This window comes from Macrosteles quadrilineatus, unplaced genomic scaffold, assembly GCF_028750875.1.
Source record: "Macrosteles quadrilineatus isolate MER2022 unplaced genomic scaffold, UCM_ALF_1.0 Scaffold_3__2_contigs__length_128488019, whole genome shotgun sequence".
NCBI classification, from domain to species: domain Eukaryota; kingdom Metazoa; phylum Arthropoda; class Insecta; order Hemiptera; family Cicadellidae; genus Macrosteles; species Macrosteles quadrilineatus.
In genome coordinates this window covers 2,495,442-2,519,615 of record NW_026542596.1, presented here as the reverse complement: position 1 = coordinate 2,519,615, position 24,174 = coordinate 2,495,442, and the positions used below count along the sequence as shown (strand labels likewise).

At 34.8% G+C, this 24,174-nt stretch overlaps 1 protein-coding gene and 1 long non-coding RNA gene across 2 annotated transcripts in view; both read right to left on the bottom strand.

The window, feature by feature from the left end:
- Positions 1-24,174, bottom strand: part of LOC128988436 (potassium voltage-gated channel subfamily H member 2-like) — a 322,627-nt gene that overhangs the window by 5,795 nt on the left and 292,658 nt on the right. Inside the window, exons 23-29 of the mRNA XM_054409711.1 lie at positions 22,671-22,826; positions 19,847-19,970; positions 5,330-5,438; positions 4,512-4,618; positions 3,475-3,607; positions 1,311-1,387; positions 322-472 (exon numbers count right to left, since the gene is read on the bottom strand). Coding sequence (XP_054265686.1) covers positions 322-472; positions 1,311-1,387; positions 3,475-3,607; positions 4,512-4,618; positions 5,330-5,438; positions 19,847-19,970; positions 22,671-22,826 — 857 coding nt within the window. The remainder of the gene's footprint in view (positions 1-321; positions 473-1,310; positions 1,388-3,474; positions 3,608-4,511; positions 4,619-5,329; positions 5,439-19,846; positions 19,971-22,670; positions 22,827-24,174) is intronic.
- Positions 14,783-17,234, bottom strand: LOC128988535 (uncharacterized). The gene is made up of 3 exons (XR_008490398.1): positions 17,014-17,234; positions 15,238-15,349; positions 14,783-14,934 (listed from the first exon to the last, which is right to left on the bottom strand). It is a non-coding gene; the product is annotated as an uncharacterized LOC128988535 (long non-coding RNA).

Below are 24,174 nucleotides of genomic sequence, written 5' to 3'. Positions count from 1 at the left end.
GCTGCAGAAGGATCTAACTGCAAAATCTGAAGAATATGTTTGAGTATGTTTAATGACCGGTTAGTATTGAGTGTGCTGATGATGGTATTTGATGTATTACACTGTATATGCTGTGGAAACCACTGTAGTTTATTGACTACAGTGTATATACAGTTGTATATTTGTGGTGTAAAATAAAAATGTATGGTGGTCCGTGGTGTATTAAAGCCAAAATGTGGTAGTCAACGCAGCTTAAATATTAAATCTAGAAATGTTTGTTGATTGTGCTCAATCATGTTTTATGTTGGTCTATATGTGTCTTGTAGTTTATGGTTATCTCACCAGCTCCTGGAGGGAGTCTAGCCTCGCCAAGGGGGCCGTCACTGCCGAGGGGAACTCTAACATGACGGCCTCGTCACTGGCGGAGCTCCTGCTGGAGAGGAACTGTCGTCTGCGACTACTGATGTCAGACCTCCACGGATCTGACTCTGAGCTGGAAAAAGTTTACTTCTTTGAGTAAAAATAAAAATAACCAGGTCAATCAAGAAATCAAAATCTTTAAAACAGTCGTACTTTTATGTGCCGCAACTTGGGAGTCAATTAATATTATGACTACTGTGCTTGGACTTTTGGTTGAACAGTGCTGTCGGATCATTAGACTGTTAGGTCTAACACAGAGAAGTAAGTTATTCTCTATTTAAATAGCATTATATTTAAGTGAGCCTACTTAAGTTTGCTGCTACAGGGAAGGAAACATGTTTTTGGTAAACTATTATTAGGCCTAGTATGTAATAAATAAATTTGCCAAATTTAATAAAAAATTTGTCTATAAACAAGGAAACTATAACGGTTTACATTTCCTCCATATGAACAATATGGGAATTTTCAATGTAGAGTTTTATGGAATTTTCTCATTAACCTTTATCCTACAAAAACGCTCCTGTGTTTTTAAATCTAAACGACGGTTTTAATGAAAATTGGGCATTGTAATGTTATTACTAAAAAAAGTATTTTTGGAAAATTGAAAATACCATAACACCGCGTTTTAATGACCCGATCTTACTGGTTTACGAACTCATTCAAGTGGATTCAGCTCCACATGTTCAGGCTGAATTTCACTAAAATCAAATCAAAATTAGATGAGTCATTGTGTTTACGGACCCACACACATATATGAAAATTTTAACTAAGCGTTTTTGGCCTGTTAACAACAAAATGAAACAAGTAAATCGGTCCCGGATCTAGATCTTGCTGTGCTACCTAAGGTAATAACTTCTTCCCTATAGGGAAATCGCTAAAATTACTTCAACAAGAATGGAAGATATTTTTACCTTCTTTCAGGAACATTGGACGTAATCAGCTGAGAACTAGCCCATACAGCCTCATCTTGCTGTTGTTGTGGGAATGCCTGAAAAGCCAACGTGAGAGAAAGCATAATTAGTTATCAAAGTCACTCTCAGTATATATGCACATATGCATAATGTGTATGGTAACAACATTTTGTTGGCAACTCTTTTATTTTCACCCCATTCCTTTCCTATTCCATTCAGAGCTTTTATATACACATCCCGTTGTTTTGCTGCTACTGATTCCTGTGTGAATTTAAACCTGTTATTAGCATAAGGGAGTATCTCATTTTTATTTTAAGTCATAAGGCCTTTTGATAAGGCTATGCTGATGATGTTGCAATGCTTGTGGTTGAAAAGTTCCACGGAACCATAACTGATCTCATGAACAGAGCTTTAAGGGTGGTTGACCATTGGTGTCTTGAAGTTGGGCTCTCCATTAATTCCAGAAAATTTGTAATAGTACCCTTCACAAGAAGAAGAAAACCGCTAATACTGAAGGGGACCGAAATTTAGCTGCGAGAATCAGGTGAAGTATCTAGGTGTAATTTTGGACAGATCACTTCACTGGGGACCACATCTTCAAAGAGTCATTGACCGTGGTAAGTGGTCCATAATGGCATGCAGACGACTGGTAGGCGGAACATGGGGTTACAGCCCAGACTCCTGCATCTGTTGTGCAATTTGGGACCTTGACATGGTTCACTTTTGTGGTGGCCCAAGATGGAATCTACTGTAGAGGTCAAAGCTTTAGCAGGAGTTCAGAGACTTGCTGGTCTTATGATTACTGAGGCAGTAAGCAGCTGTCCTAGAGCAGCCCTTGATTGTCTGCTTGACATGCTACCCATCGACATCATTATCAAGGTGGTAGCAAGAAAAACAGCACTACGCCTAAGATGCGAAAACTTATTCAAAACCACAGGGAACAACAATTAAAGGACACTTTTAAGCCTTTTAAAGTAAGTACTATTACCAGATTGGGAGGAATGACTTGGCACACTGCGGGGGTGTTATTTACGCCACTGCTTGTTATCAAGGTTGACTTTTCATCAAAGTGTGCAATAACATGTGATTAGAAGTAGTATAAATTTAAGGGTACTAGAGGACCCGTGCTGCTCCGCAGTGTAGAAATGAATATCATATCAAAATAAATATCATATATTGAGTAATACAGTATCTTGTACTTTACTGATTCAAACAATCAAAAGCTCAAATTAATCCCTATAATTTACTGGCTATTTCGAGTCTAAAACATATAAAAAAAACATAAACAATACTTGAGCTTATTGATTTTTATAATCATAGAAAACCTTATAAAAATCATTTTTATGTTGGTTGTTCTCCTTGTGTTTGTTTGTAACTTGTCCGATTTGAATAACTAATACCGGTAGCTTAAATGAAAGCCAGTATTTCACTAAAGGTTCTTAGGCCAAAATATATAGGATTATAATACGATTATAACTGGTAAAATACATCTTAAATTGAAGTAAGAATTTGAAAATAAATCTAATTTATGTTTATTGATCGAGTAATACAGTAGATAAATAAATATATGCCGATGCTTGATGTGAAATCTGTGCGTGCATTTCTTCAATTTGAGACCTCAATTATGACCCATAAGAAATACATGGGGAGCAAATTTCGTTTGTGTATAAGCCGAGTGGGACTGTAGATTAATATTATGCCGTTGCTTGATGTGAAATCTGTTATGCATACCTTCAATTTGGGACCTCAATCATGAAAATCGGTCGGGTAGAAGAACCAAACGATCTTGGAAAAGAAAAACCAAATTTAACTCCTATAAGAAATACACGGGGAGCAAATTTTGTTTAGGTATAAGCCGAGTGGGAATATAGAGTAATCTATGCCGATGCTTGATGTGAAATCTGTGCGTGCATACCTTCAAATTGAGACCTTAATCATGAAAATCGGTCGGGTAGAAGAGCCAAACGAACTCGGAAAAGAAATACAAAATTTTTTAAATATATAAGATTGGAAAATTTTATCAAGGGAGATTTGTATCGAGGTTCCTCTGTATAATTGAAATTTAAAAAAAACTTAAAATGATCAGTGGGTAATCTTTTTTATTATGATAATGAAACAAGTTGATCAATAGCAGTTTGTAGACAAAATCAGGTTAAGTGCTAACCTGTGAGACGTCTACAGGTTGAGACTGACTTCTTCGTGGAATGACACTAGCCTGTTGGTGGGGGGAGGAACAAGGTGGCCATCTTGTGTCCCCCACTGCCCCCTCCGGCTGCGGTTCTTCTTGAGTGGAACCCCTGGGAAAACAAGGACAGAAATCATAATAAAACTGTGAGATACAATAAGCTTTTGCACTGGAAGTGGTGCTTTAGAAAAGTGTGAAAGAATCTCCATGTAAATATTGAACAACTTAACTAAGGTGAGATTACTGAGATTCCACCGTCTAAGTACTCTGTTACAACGTGGTCATCAGGAGATGACCAAGTTATTAGTTATTAGTAATTAGTGAACTGGTCGAGGTCAGTTTGGATATTTTTAAACTGGATGCACCATTTTTGCACAGAACTTTAATTTATTATGTTGTTTCCATAAACTTCACACACTTGCGGATAAATGTCTTATCGGTTTTAAGTTTTTTGCAAAAAAAAAACTGTATCACTGACCGCACCTCACAACTGGCGGGATTTTCAATCGCTGCCCACATCTTATGCTGAAATTGCAAAAAAAAAAAAAAAAAACGGGTAGCGCGAGGATGTTCCTATTGTCACGGCTGGACGCGGACTGATTTGCTGAGTATGTGCACACATCAAAATGTACAAAATCGGCATGCGCCTAGCGGCATCAGAACGAAACGTTCCTTACATTCTGAATTGCTCTTGTTTTTAAATCGGGAATTAATCCGACAACTTCAAGGACATATTTATTTATATCGATTTGAGCAAAAATCCTATCAAGGGAAATTGGCTTAGTCTGCAGGTTTACTGCGGCAGGGGTATTTGCTAGTTCAATGACCTGGTCATGAACCGAAGATTAAACGTTTTATAATTTTGCTTCACTTCCCTGCAGTTAATTGTAAAGACCTTGTTAGGTTAGTAATTTTTGGTACTGCATTATGACAAAAAGTGTGTGCAGTTAAATGATTTAATAAAGGGATGAAACAATTTTAGTGCTAGATATATATGATTTAGTTTGGTTAGTCACCTGCACAGAGGGGTTGAGGAATGTATACTACGGCCATTTTGTGGAACGCTTGAGCTTCTTTGGACTGTGGTTGGCCTTGGTCTGGAACTTGATTCCGACCACAATGCCTGAAACAGAATTTGAATTCATTTCAAGAAATTTCCCTTCTTTATCAAAAAACAGCAATTTAGGTGGCATGCAGCTTCTCCTGAAGAGTAAAACATATCAAACCAATGTTTTTAGGTGACGAGACATCTTTGGAAAAACCTTAACAAACAAACTCAACAAGCAAGCCGCGGTTTTGTAGACTAATGATGATGGTACTGTAAGTGTAATTCCTGAAGGTGAAATTGGGGATGTGTCCTGAATTCAGCCATGCGATGCGATTGTCGGGATGAACCTCAGACAATGAATCATGGAGTAAATATAAATAACTGTGTACTTTCCAAGCTTATCCAGGCAGATTTTTAGTGTTGTAGTGCTGACTTGGATTAGAGATGTGGATGGGGCTTTGTGACAATTGAACTGATGTTTTGGTAAACTGACTTCATCTTTATCATTTCCAAGATTTTACACTACCGTAATGACATATTCCACTCAGCCAGCCAGATTAAGATATAGTTCAAAGAGGCTGGTAAACCAATACAACAATTTTTTAGTTCTCCTAGGAAAGTGAGCTTAGAAAAGTGATTTCTGTAATGTCGGTAAATGTGTAAATGTGTGATAAATTAATAGTAAAAAATGTTAGACGCTGTAATAATAATATTCTAGATTTTGTATGTTTAATTGTTACTGTAGGTTTAGTTTTGTTTACATCATTCATATAAAGTTAATCTTACCTCTCGGTTTTCTGGTAAGGAACCAGAAGTCTTCATTCCTTGCTGCCGTAACAACGCCAAAATCAGTCTTACATCTGTTGCCACCGATTGCTCCAATGATGTTAAATGTCTAGAAGGAAAAATCAGAGTAGAAATTAATGAATAAGTAACTCTACTTCAGGGTTTTATCCTTTTACAGTAAAGGAAGACTGATTTCTGGCAAAGTAGAGCATTTTTTTTTACGAACTTAGTCCATATGGTGCAGTAGATAATCAGGCAAGCACTAAAATTTGTTTAATGTTTCACTAATATTGTTCATCTATCTATACCCATTTAAAGTTATGATTAGATACATCAAATTAGAACTGTGAGAAAAAAATTATTACAGCTTATAGGTTGATGTACAATACAGACTTTAGCTTTTGCGAACAGTTTGAATTTCAGTTGAAGGAGAAAAGTTTGAAATTTGTCAAACAATGATAGAAATATCTCATCTTAGACACCCAAGTAGCTTCTACATTCCCAGATAGCAAAAAATACTTGATTAAAGCTTGAAACAAGTTTGATTTGTCAAATCTGCAAACTTGAATCAAGTTTGCTCGGATCGGTCCGTAAACTTGATTCAAGTTAATATCATGCGTCGAAGTTCCCGCTCTTCCAGTTTGAATAAAACTTGAAACATCTAATTTGAATAAAACTTGAATTTTCTAATTTGAATAAAAATTGAAACATCTAAGTGGAATAACACTTGAACTATCTAATCTAAATATAAATTGAAAAAATACTTGATTCAAGCTTGAAATAAGTTTGGTTTGTCAAATCTGCAAACTTGAAGAATCGGGTTTGTAAACTTGATTCAAGTTAAAATCATGCGTCGAAGTTCCCGCTCTTCCAGTTTGAATAAAACTTAAAAGATCCAATTTTAATAAAACTTGAAATATCTTATTTGAATACAAAGTGGAAACATCTAATTAAATTTGAATATAAATTGAAGAGTACAAGAAATAATTCTTTTTTAGCCCCTTACAAGCTCTTTTTTATTTCTGAAAATTTAATTCATATGCTTTTACCAGGATTCACACAGTCTTGACACATTTAATACAAATTTCATAGTTTTTAGGTTGAGATGCATAACACAATATAATCTTCCAATATTTCAGATAATTTTTCACAATCACAACATAATCTAATAACTTCAATGCCTCTAGTTGTTAAATGCCAAGACTCTTCTCTAAATAAAAAAGCGAGATACCATATAAAGAACTTATTTCTATAAAAGAGCAGGAAATCATGAGTTATTATAGTTTTCAACCCTACAATTTTACATATTATTACTATTCAGTACTCAGTAATTCAGAATTCTTTGAAATTAAAAATAAAACAAGAGGTAATTTGTCTAAATAGATTTATATTGAAGATTTACATAACACATTTACATTTGAAAATGCCTCGTATCTTTAACTTTCAACAAACAATTCCCTCAAAAATTCCTCATTTTACGATTACTTTAATAATACAGAGTAAGTTATCTATTCAACAAGATCTTCATCCCCATTGAGTGGAACTTCTTCCTCACTGTCCACAGTGGCAGGTTATTTCCCTCTGAAAAAAGTCAAAACAAATAGAATCAATATTAAATTTAAGGATAATTAACCAAAATGTTTGTATCTGGTATAAAAAAATAGTCAAGTAAGCAACATTTTAAACTAACACAGTTTAACTCAGAACCAGTGTAGGCCTGTTTAGTGAAAATTAATTTATTCCTACAATGATAACCAATACAATATATGATCTTCCCAATAATATTATTAATATTAATTATTAATATGTATAAATCACAATTACATTTTTATTGTCAAAAAATGCTAGACACAAGCCCAGGATTGTTTTCACATTACTTCAGGCGAGACCTAGGCGTTGCGGCATTATCACTTCGATAAAATAAAGGTGAATCGGCGGGATTTTATATTTTATCGTTTAACTAGTGATAGTTCTTGGTTGGTTATCCTAAATATAGCCAAGACATTTGTTACAAATCTTGCTCATACTTTACAAATATATATAAGCTTTCATTTACTGTATAAATTAACCTAGGTAAGCCCAGCATTGCTATGAAACATGAAAACCCCTCTACAAGAATAAAAATACTAGCATTTTTCTTTTGGCGAATTTCCCTAGGAAGTAGCTATTACCGTAGGTGGCATGGTAAGACCTAGGCCCGGGACCGATTTACTTTTTCATTTTGGATGTCCCCAGAGCCCAAAAACACCATTCGTTCACATCTTTATATATGTATATATAGACAGGGCCGGATCTAGGAACCGCGAAACCCCGCAATGCAGGGGGGCCCAAGCCCTTAGGGGGCCCAAAGAGCTCTATAATTTAAAATTATTTTAATACATATAAACATAATTGAATAGGACGGTAAGTTTAGTTTTGACAGACAAATATTGTCAATATCAAAGCTAAAGTTACAATTATTGAGTAAATTTAGACCTACTGATTTTACTCGTCAACAACTCGGGACCTCGCCGTAGACAGTTTAATCTGTGGTTTACTGTCACTTTCAGTCAGTCCAGTCTGTATGCTCAGCTCAGTCCAGTCAGCTCGTCAGCTGCAGTGCACGCTTCACAGATCCACTACAGTCCGATCGACGTGGACGTAGTGTCAACTTAGTCAACTATCAGTTGAGCTGAGCAATAAGTCTGTAGTACAGGCGGGACTTATAATAACCTCTGTAGCGTTATCTAACGACCTCAGGGCCAGAGAGAGCCGTCACGGGCCTCTGAGCTGAGTGATCTCCGGCCCCCTATTTTCCCGATTTAGTGTCTAGCCGCCTCCGTGCCGTTTTGTTAAACATTTAACAATATATCTAAAACGCATAATAGTTTGATTAATTCTCTTGCTCCTAGTTGCAACTTTATTCCACTCAAAAATTAATATGTGAACTGAAAAACCATGCTAAAATCTTTGATTTTAGCAGATTACATGTACAGAAAATATTTCACAATTCACATTTGACCAGGCTGGGCCCCCTTCAGAGCCCAGGCAGGGCCCCGGGGCTTTGGCCCCTCTGCCCCACCCTCTGGAACCATGATTTGTATGTAGGCCTACCTATCTTGAAAATATACGAGTAGTGTAAAAAGAAACTAAGTTTAAATTGAGTCGTTTGTTTATTATTATACATTATTATTTATTCTTGAAATTGTTTATGTAAAACCTTTTACTTTTTTTGTACAATATGTATTTTATAATTTGTAAACCTATTTGAAAGGCTAAGAAATCCTATTGACATTAGAATAAAAAAGCTTTATTTGAAGTTTGCTGTTTTTTTTTTAGTACATAATTTTACAAAATTCCGCATTTTAACGAAAATGTTTTTTTACAAACAGGATCAATATTTTATCTTTAAAATAGCGTTAAAATTCAGTTTCAGCTACATACATTTTAAACATTCCCCCCCCCCTCCCGCAAATAAGGCCTCCCTGCTATTGATGCCAGCTCTAAGGGCCCTTGGAGGATTTTTGCAGGGGGGCCCATATTTTGTAGATCCGGCCCTGTATATAGATTTAGGGTATGTATATATATGTCCGTGAACATGATAACTTGAGTAAGTTAATTTTTGTCCGATTTTGATGAAATTTGGTTTGAAGGTGTAAGGCGGGATAAACTTAAATAAGTTCGCGAACCAGCATCATGATCGGACCATGGGAATGAGGTTTACGGGGGGGGGGGGGGGGGGGGGGGTTATGGGGTGAAAATGGGTTTTTCTAATTTTTGACCCTCTAAACACAAAATTTCCCAATTTCTCTCCAGATATTTTTAAAGAGCTTAAAAAAACAAATGATTTAGTATATCAAAGTGTTTATGTACAATTATTGGTTACGGAGAAAATAAAAAAAAATTATTTTTAAATTCCCATGTCATTCTTATGGAGAATATTGTAAAATGTTGTAGTTTGCTTGTTTATGGATATATTTTGACCAAACTTGGTAAATTTATTTATTTAATACAAAGTTATTAATATTTTACTAAAAAAACACACTTTTTTACCCTCCTTGTAGCAGCAAGCCTAGGTACTCATTAAAGATAATGTTAATTAAATACATATAATTGAAAATCAATTCAGGCAAATGGAAATTCACTTAGTCGGCAGGTTTGCTGCGGCGGGGGTATTTTTTAGCTTATACAGTACATGAGCAATCATAATGATAAACAATAAAAAACATTTTTATGAAAAACCATTATGCAGTAGACTCCTTTTTACCTGAACACCTAGTAATCAGACTGCACTCAACAGATATATTTCTTAAACCAGACAATTTTTATCAGTACGGTTTAACCACACTGGATCGGCAGGTGGGCTGTACTGAGACAACTTGTCTTGTAGGATAGATTTGAGACCATTCATCACATGTCTAAAGATCAAAAGATTTAAAAGGTAGGCCTATAAAGTCTTGGCATCTTGTGTTTTGTTTACAGTAATTATCCCAAAGTGTCTATAGTTTGGCTATTTTTACAGTATTAACATTGTTGGCTTATATATTTTGCATTAGACTTTTATCATGTGACAAGTATGAGGGCACGTCAGTTTCAACTGTCTCCTCCCCTGTATAATTGAGTCCACTCCACTGTACAGTATTATTAAGGTACATTGTCTCTGAAGCGACTCTTGCGATAGTAGCTGAGCCATTGTAGCTCAGCGATAGTAGCTGAGCACTGTTTAGCGTTGTTTCAAATGGGACCATTGTCCTTGACGCGACTGGAGCGGCTAGCGGCTGAACACAGCGACTGTAGCGGGTCTGCTCTGAGGGGAGTCAGAGTCGCAGTCGCTGAGCGATTTGTTTTGTTTATAGACTTGTTCTGGTCGTAATGTCTTCAAAGAATACAAAACTGCTTTTTACCCCTGAAGATATCAGATATGTACATAATATTAAATCACTACTATTATAAATTATAAATTAGTACTTTTTAAAAATGCAACGTTTTTAAACGCACTAGGCCTATGAAGTAAAAAATAATTTGTGGGGTGCATGCTGATTTACAATTATCTTTACATATTACACTATTATTATCTATTGCATGCACCCCACGTTTTTAGTTTTAAATCTTTTAAGTACCTATGTATTCCCTCCACATATTTATACATTATTTTTACTTGTGCATTTAAAAACGCAACGGTAAAAAAACAACATGTTTTTTGGTTGTCTGTCAAATTTAAGTATTTACGGCTGACTTCAAAATGTAAACATGGAAAATTTGGAAGCCCATGGGGCTTAGCCCAAGGAAAATATAAAAATTAAATGATATAGTATTACATTATCATCCATTTGTGAGCTATGTTCTCTAGTTTCATTTCTCTAGCTCGTCGGGAAGTAAGTATTTATTGAGATTTTTGTACCGGACAAGAAAGCGAGCTAATAAAAACGTTTTAAAATTAGGAGGTGTCGTGGCACTCATAGCACCAATTCACTCGAAAGTCAGCAAACTAATATACAGAATCGCTCTAGAACAATCGCTTCAGGGACAATGACATGGTTAGCTACTATCGCTGAGCTACTATCGCTCAGCTACTGTCGCAAGAGTCGCTTCAGGGACAATGCACCTTTAGGCTACCAATGGAATTCTATTAATGATGAGTTGAATAGTTAGTTGGTGAAAATTTTTTATCCTTACCTTCTTTCACATCTGGTTTTGGCTTGTTGAAGCCACTTAGCAACAATGCTTGTAACTTTGGCTTCCGTGGCTTCACTTATGCCGACCATTATCTGTGCAGCAGCTAAAAAAAAAAATACTTAAAATGAACTTAATACACAGAATAGTAGCCTACATTTAACCCCTAAGACCTAAAGTTTGTCTAACCTGGGGTTAGGTTTAATTTCTGAAGCAAAGTTCAAGATTTTACTTTCATATTGTCCTTAATATTTGAATAAATCAACTGTTTGACAAGTTCGCTACTGATCGGCGCGTACATGCGCCAGTAGAGCGATCAAAATAGACCGATCCTAATATTCAACGTCACTGATAGACTAAAGGTAGTAAATTAGTCAGTAGCGATTAGTAAACGTTCATTTGATTTTTCCATTATCAGCAAGTTTGGTTAGTTAGGTTAAGTTATGACAGTTTAGTTTTTATATTACACAAATTATAATTTTTTTTATTTTCTAACTCTCATTTTGTCCGTATTAAAACTCCGCAGGTGAAATTACAGTTGTGCCACCCCCTACAGTGCCTATCTTAACCGCTTTTCTGGTTAAAAATAATCCAGCTGTAGGCCGATGTGTATAACATTATTTAGAAGGTCTTTATTACATAGCCTGTGTCTAAACTTAAGCCTAGACCTATAGGTCTATAAGTTATTTTAGCTATAAAATATTTATGTTAAAACACCCAGGTACAGTTCTGCAATAAACCTACAAAAGGCGCATTTTATATCATCAGATGCAATTTTTTTCGATAATTTAACTTAGGTAACTTAATAAAATATTAAGTTAAGTTAGGATTACGTTATTTTTCCATAAAATACTTAAGTAAAGTTATAACTTTAAATATTTGACTCAGATTAAAATTAAGAAAAATGCAAACAAACTTAAACCTAAATAAGTAACTTACTTATTTATTTAGGTTTAAGTACGTTTGCATTTTTCTTAATTTTGATTTTAATTAGTAGCTTAAAGGCCTATTTAGCTTGGAGCAATAACAGCGATAGTCACGTGGCGATAATCGCTCTGCGATAGTAGTTGGGCACTGCTCTGATGGAGTTTGCGTTGTCCTATTTTGCTTGGAGCGACTATCGCAAGAGTCGCTAGATACAGACGCGGACCACTGCCCTGGGTACCAGTCTGAGCGATAATCGCGCCGCGACTGATGCACAGTAGTCTAAAAACATGCACAGAACCTCAAAACAGTCCAGTTCACTCAGTAGGCACATTAATAATACGGGTTAAAATTGCCATAATTTACTTTTTTGTTCACATTACTTTTTCTATTCATGTGTAATTAAGGTTGTACCTATACTGTTTTTGGTTGTATTTGTCCTTACACATTAATTTAATTTTCTATATTTAATTAATTGTAGAAGAAACAGGCAACACTTTATTACCAGCAAACTTTGCATTGTCATTGCTCAAATGGTTGGTATCCTAAATTTTAGGTAATCCTCGTCTATTCAAATTTAAATATAAAGTGCTTGACTGTTCCAAGTTGACTATGTGCTATTTAGTTGTGGGTTTTAATACTGTAACTTATCCGTTTTTTTTTATGAATAAATATTTTTATTTAGACTCCAAGTATTATTTTCCGACATTCATGTACTCTTATTGATTTCACTAATTTGTTTTTATTGATATAAATATATTTTTTTCATTGATATCACTACAGTTTTCTATTTATATCCTACCTAGTGACATCTAGTGATACGTATCCCTTCCAAATCCTACGTATCACTATGTATTTTCTATCGATCGTCTATTGATACTTCCACTAGGGTCAAGTAGAGCCAACTTAACTTCGTCTTCTAACTCCTCCCTGAGGAGATACTTTAAAAAGTTACAACACGCATGACCTCACCATTGTGAGTGCTAGTATTCAAATAACTATGAAAAATCGTGCGACGACCGAAAATCAATCGCTCTAAGCAAAACGGCTGCCGTAACAGCGATAGTAACTGAGCTATAATCGCTGTGCGACTATCTCAACAGTCGCTCCAAGCAAAATAGGCCCTAAGTTAAGTGGACTAAATCAAAGTGAGGTAACGTAGGCCTAATGCCAATTTTAGTTTAATGGAGAAGAAATGTAACTTAGCCTATATCAGAAACTCATCGCCTGAAAGCTGACCAGACTCTTTCTGTCCCTAGTGAAAAAAATCCAGTTACTGGCCAGGTTCTGGCCCAGGTTCCAGAATTGGCAGGAACCTGGGCCAGAACCAGAACCTGGCCAGTACTGTTCCAGAACCTGGCCAGTACTGTTCCAGAACCTGGCCAGTACTGTTCCAGAACCTGGTCAGTACTGTTCCAGAACCTGGCCAGTACTGTTCCAGAACCTGGCCAGTACTGGTTCAGAACCTGGTCAGTACTGTTCCAGAACCTGGCCAGTACTGTTCCAGAACCTGGCCAGTACTGTTCCAGAACCTGGTCAGTACTGCTCCAGAACCTGGCCAGTAACTGTTCCAGAACCTGGCCAGTAACTGTTCCAGAACCTGGCCAGTACTGGTCCAGAACCTGGCCAGTACTGGTTCAGAACCTGGCCAGTACTGTTCCAGAACCTGGCCAGTACTGGTCCAGAACCTGGCCAGTAACTGTTCCAGAACCTGGCCAGTACTGGTTCAGAACCTGGCCAGTACTGGTTCAGAACCTGGCCAGTAGGTTTACTGTTCCAGAATGTATTGGTTGTTTGAGCTTGCGAAGACGACCCACTTTTACATGAGAATGATGTCAAAAAACATAATTGTGTTAGTATTTGATCACGTCTTTCACATTTTCTCAAATTAAAATACAGTAACGTTTTTGTATCCATAGTTTTTTGTATTTTACGTGAATAACTCGTTAAAAATATTTACCTTTTTACATGAGGGAAAGGAATTTATCGACGGGTTTTCCAAAAAATTAAATTTGTATGCTGATATTTTTACATTATTGGTACATGACGATTGTTTGTTATTTCCATTTATATAACTCTTTTGTAGAAAATGATTGTAAAGGGTCACACTCTTGACTTACACTTTCCAATCAGACAAATACTGCCATTATCTTATCACAATTTCCACTCTTTTCTACTTACTGAAATCAATGGCAAGACTCATTAATTTTATATACAGTAGGCCTAAACCATGGTTATTGATGAGCATGATTACTTCTTACTGAAATGGTTGAGGACCCTATAATCCTGCAGTTTATGTAAGATTAGGTACTCAATTACAATAGACACTGTTATACCTAACAAAAAAAAACTTTTTAGTTATTTCCGTGCTATTCAAACCGTCAAACAAAATGAAAATAACCAAATACATATCTAATATTACATGTCTAATATTAACATGAATCTCAATCATACCTAATATCAGACAACTTTACGGATTGATAGGTACACAATTTTTAATTGAGGTTAATTAACTTTTTAAAATATAACAATATTGATTGTTAAATTAACTAATTTCTATTGAAACTGTTTGTAAAGATGGCTTTAGGCCAGCATTTTATAGATTTTTTATGTAGGTAGGCCTATCAATCTTAAGCCTACCTTAGTGACAAAATCAAAAGACAATGCACAATTTAACACAGGATTATTAGGTCTACTAGCTCATTTGTTGGTAAAAGAATTATTATTTGTGAATTTTCTTCTATTTTAGTCAGCAAGGTAATACTGCTGTTAAATTGAACATCCATTACAAAATATTTAATTTTGTTAATGTTTATCCATAGGTATTTGAAAAATTACCTCATTAGCAAATGTGTAGGCCTTAATCAATATTCAGCATTATACTCCAACATGTATGTATTTAAAAATATTACATTAGATCTTTGCACTTATAAATAATAATGAATTTTAAAGACATAAAGATTATCTAAAGATTGAGTCCATGAGCCATTTATGGGATGCAGTCTTCGTCCTCCTCAGTCGTTTCTCTCCTGAAAAAAGTAACATTATATTATTAACATTGAATATATTCAACTGGTGTTGGATGTAAATTTTTAAGAGATGACTCATGAACAGATTTCTTATTCTAAAGCAGAATCAGAACACCTGGCTTCTTTCAATTTGTTTGTCTATAGGCCTACATATTAGTTTTGATATCTTAGAGAGATAGGCTATGTGCAAATAAATCAAGCATCAACTCTGTAAGGCAAATGAAACATTAGGCTAAGTTTTTACATTTTGCTTTGATGGTGACTGACATCATCTATTAAATCAATCATTAGGTATCAAATTACCTTCCTTCCTACTTGCTAACAATTCGATTTCATGACGGTCTTAGCCAATCTTTTATCACCGTCTCGATGTTTCTTTTTCTTTGGCCTCTGGAAACTGGTTGAAAAACAGCTTCTGTAAGAAATAACAAGAAGTTTGCTATTATTAATAGTAAAGTAGGCTATGTAGCACTAGTAACGTGTCAAAATCTAATCTCAAAACCACCAAAACTTTGAAAAAGGTTTCAGCTTGAAAAGGTTCCATCAGCGAGTTTCTAGATTCAAAACTTTAAATGGGGAAGACAGACAAAAAGAAATTAAACCTTTGACAAGAACTTCATGCACACTTTTTTAACTTTATTCTTTTGCAATCTCATGTAACGGTGATTTGCCGTTGGGAATAAATAAATTTGATTGAATCAAAATCAGCTTAATATATTTCTCAATGCTGTAAAAGGGCCTAAAAATCAACCATATAAAGTTTTCCCAGATCTACTCATGCTTAAATAGGGTACAGTTCACAAAACTTGGCATGGTGCAATAAGGTGCTTCGACAAGCATAACCCACGCACATAAAATGTGCCGCAGCCGATTCCCATTCAATTATCACAAATTTCAAAAGTATGGATACAATAACCAAGCTATGTAGGCTACATACATTTATTAACAACATAAAATTTGTTCTAGCCTAACTTACTTTCAGTTAAGAAGTAAACAGGCCTAGAAAAATCCATACCACTGAAGAAACGTAACAGATTTTGACGCAAATTGGTTAGCTAGAACTTAACTTATATTTACTTATACTTAACTTAACCTAGGATATGTGAAATGTCGCAAAGTTAAGGTAAATTAGAACAAACTGGCTGTCACTGTCAATACCGTATGAATAAATTATTGGTAAGTTATCAGTCGAGAAATGTTACCAATAACTTAATTATAACATAAAATAGGCCTCATCCATAGTGTGACAGTAAATAACAAATTAAGTTATTCTAGGAATTGGTCAAATACGTTAGATAGGAGTACATTTTCGGTTTGTTGGAAGTTATTTTTGGTTAGCTAATGCTCCCTAGCCTAAGTTTAATTTACTGCGCTTGGCTCGATTTTATTTTCATCCTACCCTACCTAGCAGTACCCTATTTAAACTTAAATAGCCTATTTTTAACTTATGCCTAAGGAATTTATTTTATGAAATCAACTATCCTTTAAGGGTGTAAGAATTATTTAGGTGTAGGGCCTAACAATTGAGTTACGGTAGACTATTTAAGATATTTAACTTGTAACCTAACTTTTAATCTAGGCTTTGACTAAGGCTGACTGCATAGGTTTAAGAAAATGATTGTAGTAGGCTAAGTTAGGTATATTCCTATATAGGTAGGTTATTAAAAGTTGCAGATTTGAAACTGTGGCCAATGATTCACCTAAGTAAGGTTAAAAAGTGATATCGCATTAGGACATGCAGTAAAACATTAGGACTCCGTTCAAGTAAAAACCAAACTTTCAAAGAAAGCCCCATCAAGGCTATAGGCCTACTAACAAATGTACTAAGATTAAATCCAATGCAAATTTGTTAGGTAGGCCTAGTCTAAAAACTTATAACCGTAAGCCAAAGCCTGGCTAACTCATTTAGGTTAGTTTTCTATAAGTAACTTAACTACCGGTTTATATCTTAACCTAACTATAATCAGTTTAAAGAAAGACTAGATGTTGCAGAATTTTTATCGAACCTAATTTTTGATGTGTAACTCACATTGAAACTTAATAACTAAAGTAGGCCTAATGTTATTTTGAATTCCTTACCTTGGTTTGGGAGACAGCCTCTTCAATAACGATATTCTTTGGTGAAAGAAAACAAAAAAACTGAAGGTAAACTACCTAACAACAAAAATCTTAGGCTACTAATATAATATGGATACGATTATACACTATTACATTTTAATTTTAAATTGAAAGGACTAAGTTATACTTTTGCAAAGTCAAGAGGTTAGGCACAACAGCCAAGCAAAGATGGCGACGCCGATCTTTTGACAGTTGGAGTTGGAACGGAACAGAAAAATTAGTCCCCTCCCCTCCTCTGCCACGGACTGCACTGGACCCTGTCCCTGTCATTAGCTCTCAGCTCTCAGTCTGGCGCGAAAATTCTTTTAAATTTTAATCTTGCTCAATTTTTCAAAACAATACCTTTTATTTTGGTTGTAGAGATAATTATTCTAGGACACATACTTGTCCTATGTATGGGTATGTGGTAGTACTGTAGTAACTTTAATATTTTACAGGAAAAAATCACAAAAGTTGCAAAAAATATAAACCCTAATTTTCACAACACTAAGAGGTTGCACCATTTAAATTTAAATTATAAGGACCAAAATATACTAATTTTGATCAATATAGGTTGAAAAAACACAGTTTTCCTCTATTATATATAAAATAACATATCAGTTACAGTAGCTTTTAAACCACAATTTTACAGTAATAGGCGTTGTAAAATTTTTTTCAGAATTTAAAGGGCTCTAACATACTTGTTATTTATTAAAAATTTTTGGCCAATTTTTTTAAAATAAGATTTTGTTATTATTTCATGGGTTTTTATGGAAAAATCACCATTAAAAAACAAAATTTCAAAAAAGTTAAAACTTTGAAAACCCATGGTTTGGTACTTATTACTTGCTGAATTTCATCACAATCGGACAACACTTGTGGTCTGTAGCTCTGTACAGATTTGCTCATTCATTATGTATAAGTTAATCGTTATCAGTAATCTCCAATTTACCAAAGTGAATAACTTGTAAAAAAACAACAAACACATATAATTGTGTCTGAATTCTGGACCAGAGGCCATTATCAGCCAAGAACACTGCCAGTATCATCCAGTACCAGCAAAAACCTGGCCAGTATCAGAATCAGAATATAGTTTTATTGCCATAATAATACAAAAATGTACTGGGCATAAGTCACTAAAACTATCAAGTAAAACCAGACCCATTAAAATAAAGATACAAACTTCAATATCAGCCCAGTACTCGCCAGAACCTGGCCAGTATCAGCCCAGTACTCGCCAGAACCTGGCCAGTATCAGCCCAGTACCCTCCAGAACCTGTCCAGTATCATTCCAGAACCTGGCCAGTATCGCCCAGAACCTGGCCAGTATCGCCCAGAACCTGGCCAGTATCGCCCAGAACCTGGCCAGTCTCGCCCAGAACCTGGCCAGTACTTGTCAGTACTGTGGCAGAACTGGTCAGTTCTGTGACAGTACTGGCCAGAACCTGGACCAGAAAATTTTTTTCACTAGGGGTGATTAAACGTAGATTACTGCATTTTATCTGACAGTGTCACTAACAAAGTAGGCTTAAATATCGAGGAGGCTACTGAAGTAACTTAGCCTTAAGTCCCTAGATCTAAGTTACCTACACATTAAAATATCATGGTATAAAATATGGCATTAAGATAAGTCTAAAGCCGGGTTTTCCTGACGCGAAAGAGGAGCGCGGAGAGCGGAAAATCGATTAGCATGGCATTCCGCTCCGCTTCTAGGAAGACGAGGAGACAAGAGGAGTTCGCTCTCCCCGCCTAGAAAAACCCAGCTTTATAGAATAGTCTACAACGTAACTTAGGACCATTATGGCTAATCTAGGCTATAACTTACCATAGGCCTAGTCCTAGTCTATACTATAAACAGTGAAGACAATGCCTAAGTTAGACCAAACCACAATAAGTACCTATCTTACAAGGAGAACTTGATATCCAAGCTGGTTAAAAAAAATGTTTTTAGGCATACAAACAACTAAAAAAAAATTAAGTTAGGCCGATAAGTTGACAACAAATTATCGGTCATAGCCTATTTTAAACACACTTCGCCTCTAACCTTTTTATTTTTTTAGGCTAGGCTACTCATTGCACGTAGGCTGACCAACTCAAAAGTGGCTTGCTTTAGGCTTTAGGCTATACTTAGTTCTTTCAAAATTTTCACTGATTTTGAGTTTACTTAACTTAGTTTGTGCTAATAAGAACTTACCTTGATGGATAAGAAGAAATAGGCCTAGATGAAACTTAATAAAAACTCAGCTTCAACATAACTTGAACAACTCAGCACCACAATATCGATATTCTCAATGAGAGAGATTGAGAATTAATCACTCACAAATACAAATTAGTTACACAAAGACAAAGCAATAAAGCAATATGGCCGATGACATGGCGTCTTCAAGTGTCGGTCCCACCGTTAGCGTCGTTCCCGCTCGGAATTGTGGGTAACTTACACTCGACTCCAATTCGAATCCAACGTGATACTTAAAAGCTGTAATTTCAAGCCAACGTAAGCGTAATGGAAATGCATTGTGGGTAATATTACACTCGACTCGGGTTCGAATCTAATGTGATATTTCAAAGCTGTTAATACAAGCAAGTGCAAGCGTAATGGTAGTGTGTTGTGTATACTCGAATCCAGTTTGAATCTAATGTGACATTTCAAAGCTGTTAATTCAATCCACTGTAAGCGTAATTCAAGTGTGTTACACGAAGTTGACACTTGACTCGAGTTTGAATCTAAAGTGACAATTCAAAGCTGTCATTTCTAGTAAAAGCAAGCGTAATTCAAGGCTTGAATCAAGCTTACGTGCTATCTGGGTTTACCAACCTGGAAAGGCGATCTATCCTAGAGTTGATATCACTATCATAGCTCCTCCCACAGTTAGTGCAACAATGGGATCCTGCCTCTCTCTCCTCCACGGGTAACGACGGTACCACAGACGAAGTGGCAACTGCAGAACAAATCATCATCAGATAAACACACAAACTTTAAAAACTGCCAAGTGTGGTAAATGTAACAAAATTGCTGCAAACTTATGTGTAACGTTAACATTTGACAGTTGTCTAGGAATACTTGCACATTGATTGAAAAAAAAAACTCTAGGAGAAAGTAATTAAGAAATTTTACACAGACGCCTGACAATGCCCAATTTATCATAATGCTAGATAAGAGTTTTGCTCCTTATGAGCAAATAATAATTGGGATAAAGAACCATACCACCTTGTCTGTTATTTGGGATTTTTTAAAAGAAGGCTTACACTAAAATTAACGTTTAACACTGCATGTTGTGATTTTTAGTTTTTACGTCATGAATAGTAAAACAAAATTACAATTAATTACTAAAAACTACAAATAAACAAGCAAAATAAATGAAGTAAATAGAACAATTTTACAAATATTACATGCCTGCATTGTTTTAAAAGATTCAATAGCATACATGCTACAAATATGTATGACAAAACTCAATATTCTAAACTATAAGAATTTATTATACAGTGTCTAAATTAAGTCTTGAAACAAATCTGTATTTTTAAAACCGAAATAGATAGAAATATTCTGTTTGTAGCATTGATTCTTAACAAAGGTTCCGCAATTTTTACAAAATTTTTTTTTTTACCCCTTTAAAAGGGTAGGGGGCAGGGGGTGACTTATTTTTTTCAAATAGCAACCCCTATTGAGTGACCCCTCATTTTAAAGGACTTGTCAAAAGAAACGCAATGGCGCAAACTTGAAGTGAATATCTTACCCCTAGCCAAAATGGCAGGTATTCTAAAATGGGTGCTTTTTCACATAAATCAAATTTTGGAATACCCGCCATTTAGGCTAGGGATACAATATATAACTGAGGTTTGCGTTATTGTATTTCTTTTGACAAACCCTTCAAAATGAAGGGTCACTCAATAGGGGTTGTTATTAAAAAAATAAATCAACCCCACCCCCTACCCTGTTAAAGGGGTTAAAACATGTTGTTGGTGTAAAAAGTTGCGGAACCTATGTTAACAATCAATTCCACAAACAGAATGTTTCTATCTATTTCGGTTTAAAAATACAGATTTGTTTCCATATTTGTGAAATTGGTGCTTTTTCACATACAGTAAATCAAATTTTGGAATTTTTGGAATACCTGCAATTTTGGCTAGGGGTGAGATATCCACCTCGGGTTTGCGTCATTGTGTTTCTTTTGACAAATCCTTCAAAATGAGGGTTCACTCAATAGGGGTTGCTATTTGAAAAAAATAAGTCACCCCCTGCCCCCTACCCTGTCAGGGGGGTTAAAAAACATTTCTTATGTAAATTACGGAACCTCTGTTAACAATCAACGCCACAAACAGAATATTTCTATCTATTTCGGTTAAAAAAATACAGATTTGTTTCAAGACTTAATTTACACACTTTATACTCGTACTAGCTAAACTAATTCATAATAAATCAAAGCATAAAATTATGTTGTGTATTCTTGGATTATATTTTACGGAACTAGCTGTATCACACTAGTTATACATAATCCAAGAGTGTGATAAGAAACAATATAGTTTATTGGTACTGTAGGGGTATAAGAAGATATAGTTGAGTTTTATGGTGTGCAAATCATGAAGATGGACGTTTCAAACAACTTTGTACCTATTTATTTACTCTCGATTAACTTAAAACATCAATGTTTGTTGTGTATCTTCAGTTTTGTTGAAAAATCGAAAATAGGTACATTATGTACTTTTGTGGTTGTAAAAGTAAAATGTTTGTCTCTCTGCAAAATCAATATTCTTTTAAAAGCTAGATGAAGCAACTTGGAAAGTATTTTCATACTGCTTTATTGTGTTTTTATTGCAACCCATTAACCTTCTTCTATGTACTTGCTAAGAAATTTTTTGAATTTTAGAATTACAGAAACTATAATACATATTTTGTTGATTCAAGATCAAGTTAAAAACAGACTAAACATTTAATTGGTTAAAGAGGGCGTAAAACTAATTTTACAACAGTTTTTACAAACATAAACATACCAATAATTAAATATATTTCATTGAAAGGGAGGTCTCCAATACAAATACAGTTCTGTCCTTTCTATTTATTTGTGACATTCTGTTATATTTTAGATATACTTTTACAAGGAAAACTATTGCAATGGCAAAAAAAGCCTTTGGGTTTAGAATAAACACCTATAACCATCAGATTTTAAAAATATGGGATGGTAAGAAAAGAAGTATACAAAGATTATATATCTGAAGTAGCAGCTAAAAATACTGTTAGCTACTGTTTTATTATCATACATTCTAACAAAACAATTAATTGGTGGAACACAAAACATTTTGCCAGCAGAATTTGAATAGGAACCGTTACACACTAAGTCAGAAGCTTTGATGTCATGCTAGGTAAGATCAGACAGAATCAAAGAAGATAATACCTGACTCAATAACTACTGTTTCATTGACTTTTCATCAGAACAAAATACCAGTAACAACAACATTTGCAGGCAAGATTGAAAAGGTAGAACATAAATCTACAGAAAGGACTATAACCTTCAGAAGTCATGCAAGATAATATCTGAATTAACAAATACTCTTTAATTGATTTTGTATTAAAACAAGAAAAAGTGTAATGTACAATTTGGCTAGCAAAATTTGAAAAGGGCGAAACCAGAGAAGTTACTCACGGGGCCAGAACCTAGGGGGTTTTGGGGGGTGTTTGAAGCGGTGAGAGGTGAAGTGGTCAGTAACTCTGGTAGGGATAAAGTTTGTCTCACCTGCAGTAGACGAGTCCGGAGCCGTTATTGCCTGATGCAACGGACTCGGCAGCCCAGACTCTGACACTGAAAATGAGAGAGAATGTGAAAAAAGGAACTCATGAGCAGGAACACCATGTGTAGGGATGATTATCCTGGTAGTTGTATAATAGAGTGTGGTCAGTTTTAATTTATTGGTAAGTTTATCGGGTGATAACTTAACTGACTTACACTAACACAACCTAAAAGGCTGGCAACTTATTCAGGTAACTCTTCTTAACTAACTTGTAGAACTAACTTTTTGCCTCTTTTAAAATCCTAATGAATCTTTAATTAGGTTTATAAAGGCAGTCATATTAAGAACACAGAAAAGGTAGTTTTCTTAAGTTACAGTGAAATAAGCTAGTACAGCCATTAATTATAAAACAAAAATCAGTTTCTGTAACTATTGATAACTATAGTATTGATAGTTACCGTTTCTATAACTATTGATTGATTCTATAACTAATGAATTGTACTAGAGGATTTAAAAAAAACTTGGCTTTATAAGAAATCTAATTTGACTCTTATGAAAACTAGTCTGTAAAAATAATTACCTATGACAGTTTTTTTAATTAGCCATTTCAATTTAATTTTTAGAATTAAAAAAAATGTTTTCATAAAAAAAAGAAAAACTGAACCAAACAGTTTTCTAACCAAAAGTTGCAGGAAGGATTATTGAAAGATTTTGAAAATGTCAGATATGGTTCTAGTAAAATATACGACATAGAAGTAAGGGCTCAAACAATTTGTAATAATTTGTAACCACCCAAATCAAAGAAACGTTACAAAAAAATATATCAATAAAGCTTTTTACGACACTCGTAGAACTTTTTAATAACGTTTTTAAATATATACTTCTATATTTGTGTCGTTAAGACTATCTCTATGAGATCGTTGTGTAAAATACTATACTATTAGCATTTGAAACAAAAAATGTAGCCATAGTAATTTCCACTTTGTCGCCATCGCAATCCATCATCATTTACTTTCCAAAGCCACATTCATAACTTTGAAAGTTCAGCAGAGCTTAGGTCAATATTAAAACGGGAATATGACTGTAGTAAAGTTATAGTTTCCCCTGGTATATTTATACAGTCAAACACGTGATTAAAATAATTATAGGTGGATTATTAACAATTAATTATTTCTAAATTAATATTTCATAAAACATACGGAAAATGAAAACTGTACAATTACCTAGGCCTACCGTACTGGTCTCAAGAAGCCAAACAGGACTCTATACTGATTACAAAGAAAATTTAGAATCAACTGCATCATAATACCATTGCCTATTGGATACAGAAGTTGTTGTATTAATAGTCAAAGATAATACTTTGGGAGCTACAGAGGTCAGTTAAACCATTAAAAAAATTAATTTAAATCTTTATCTAGA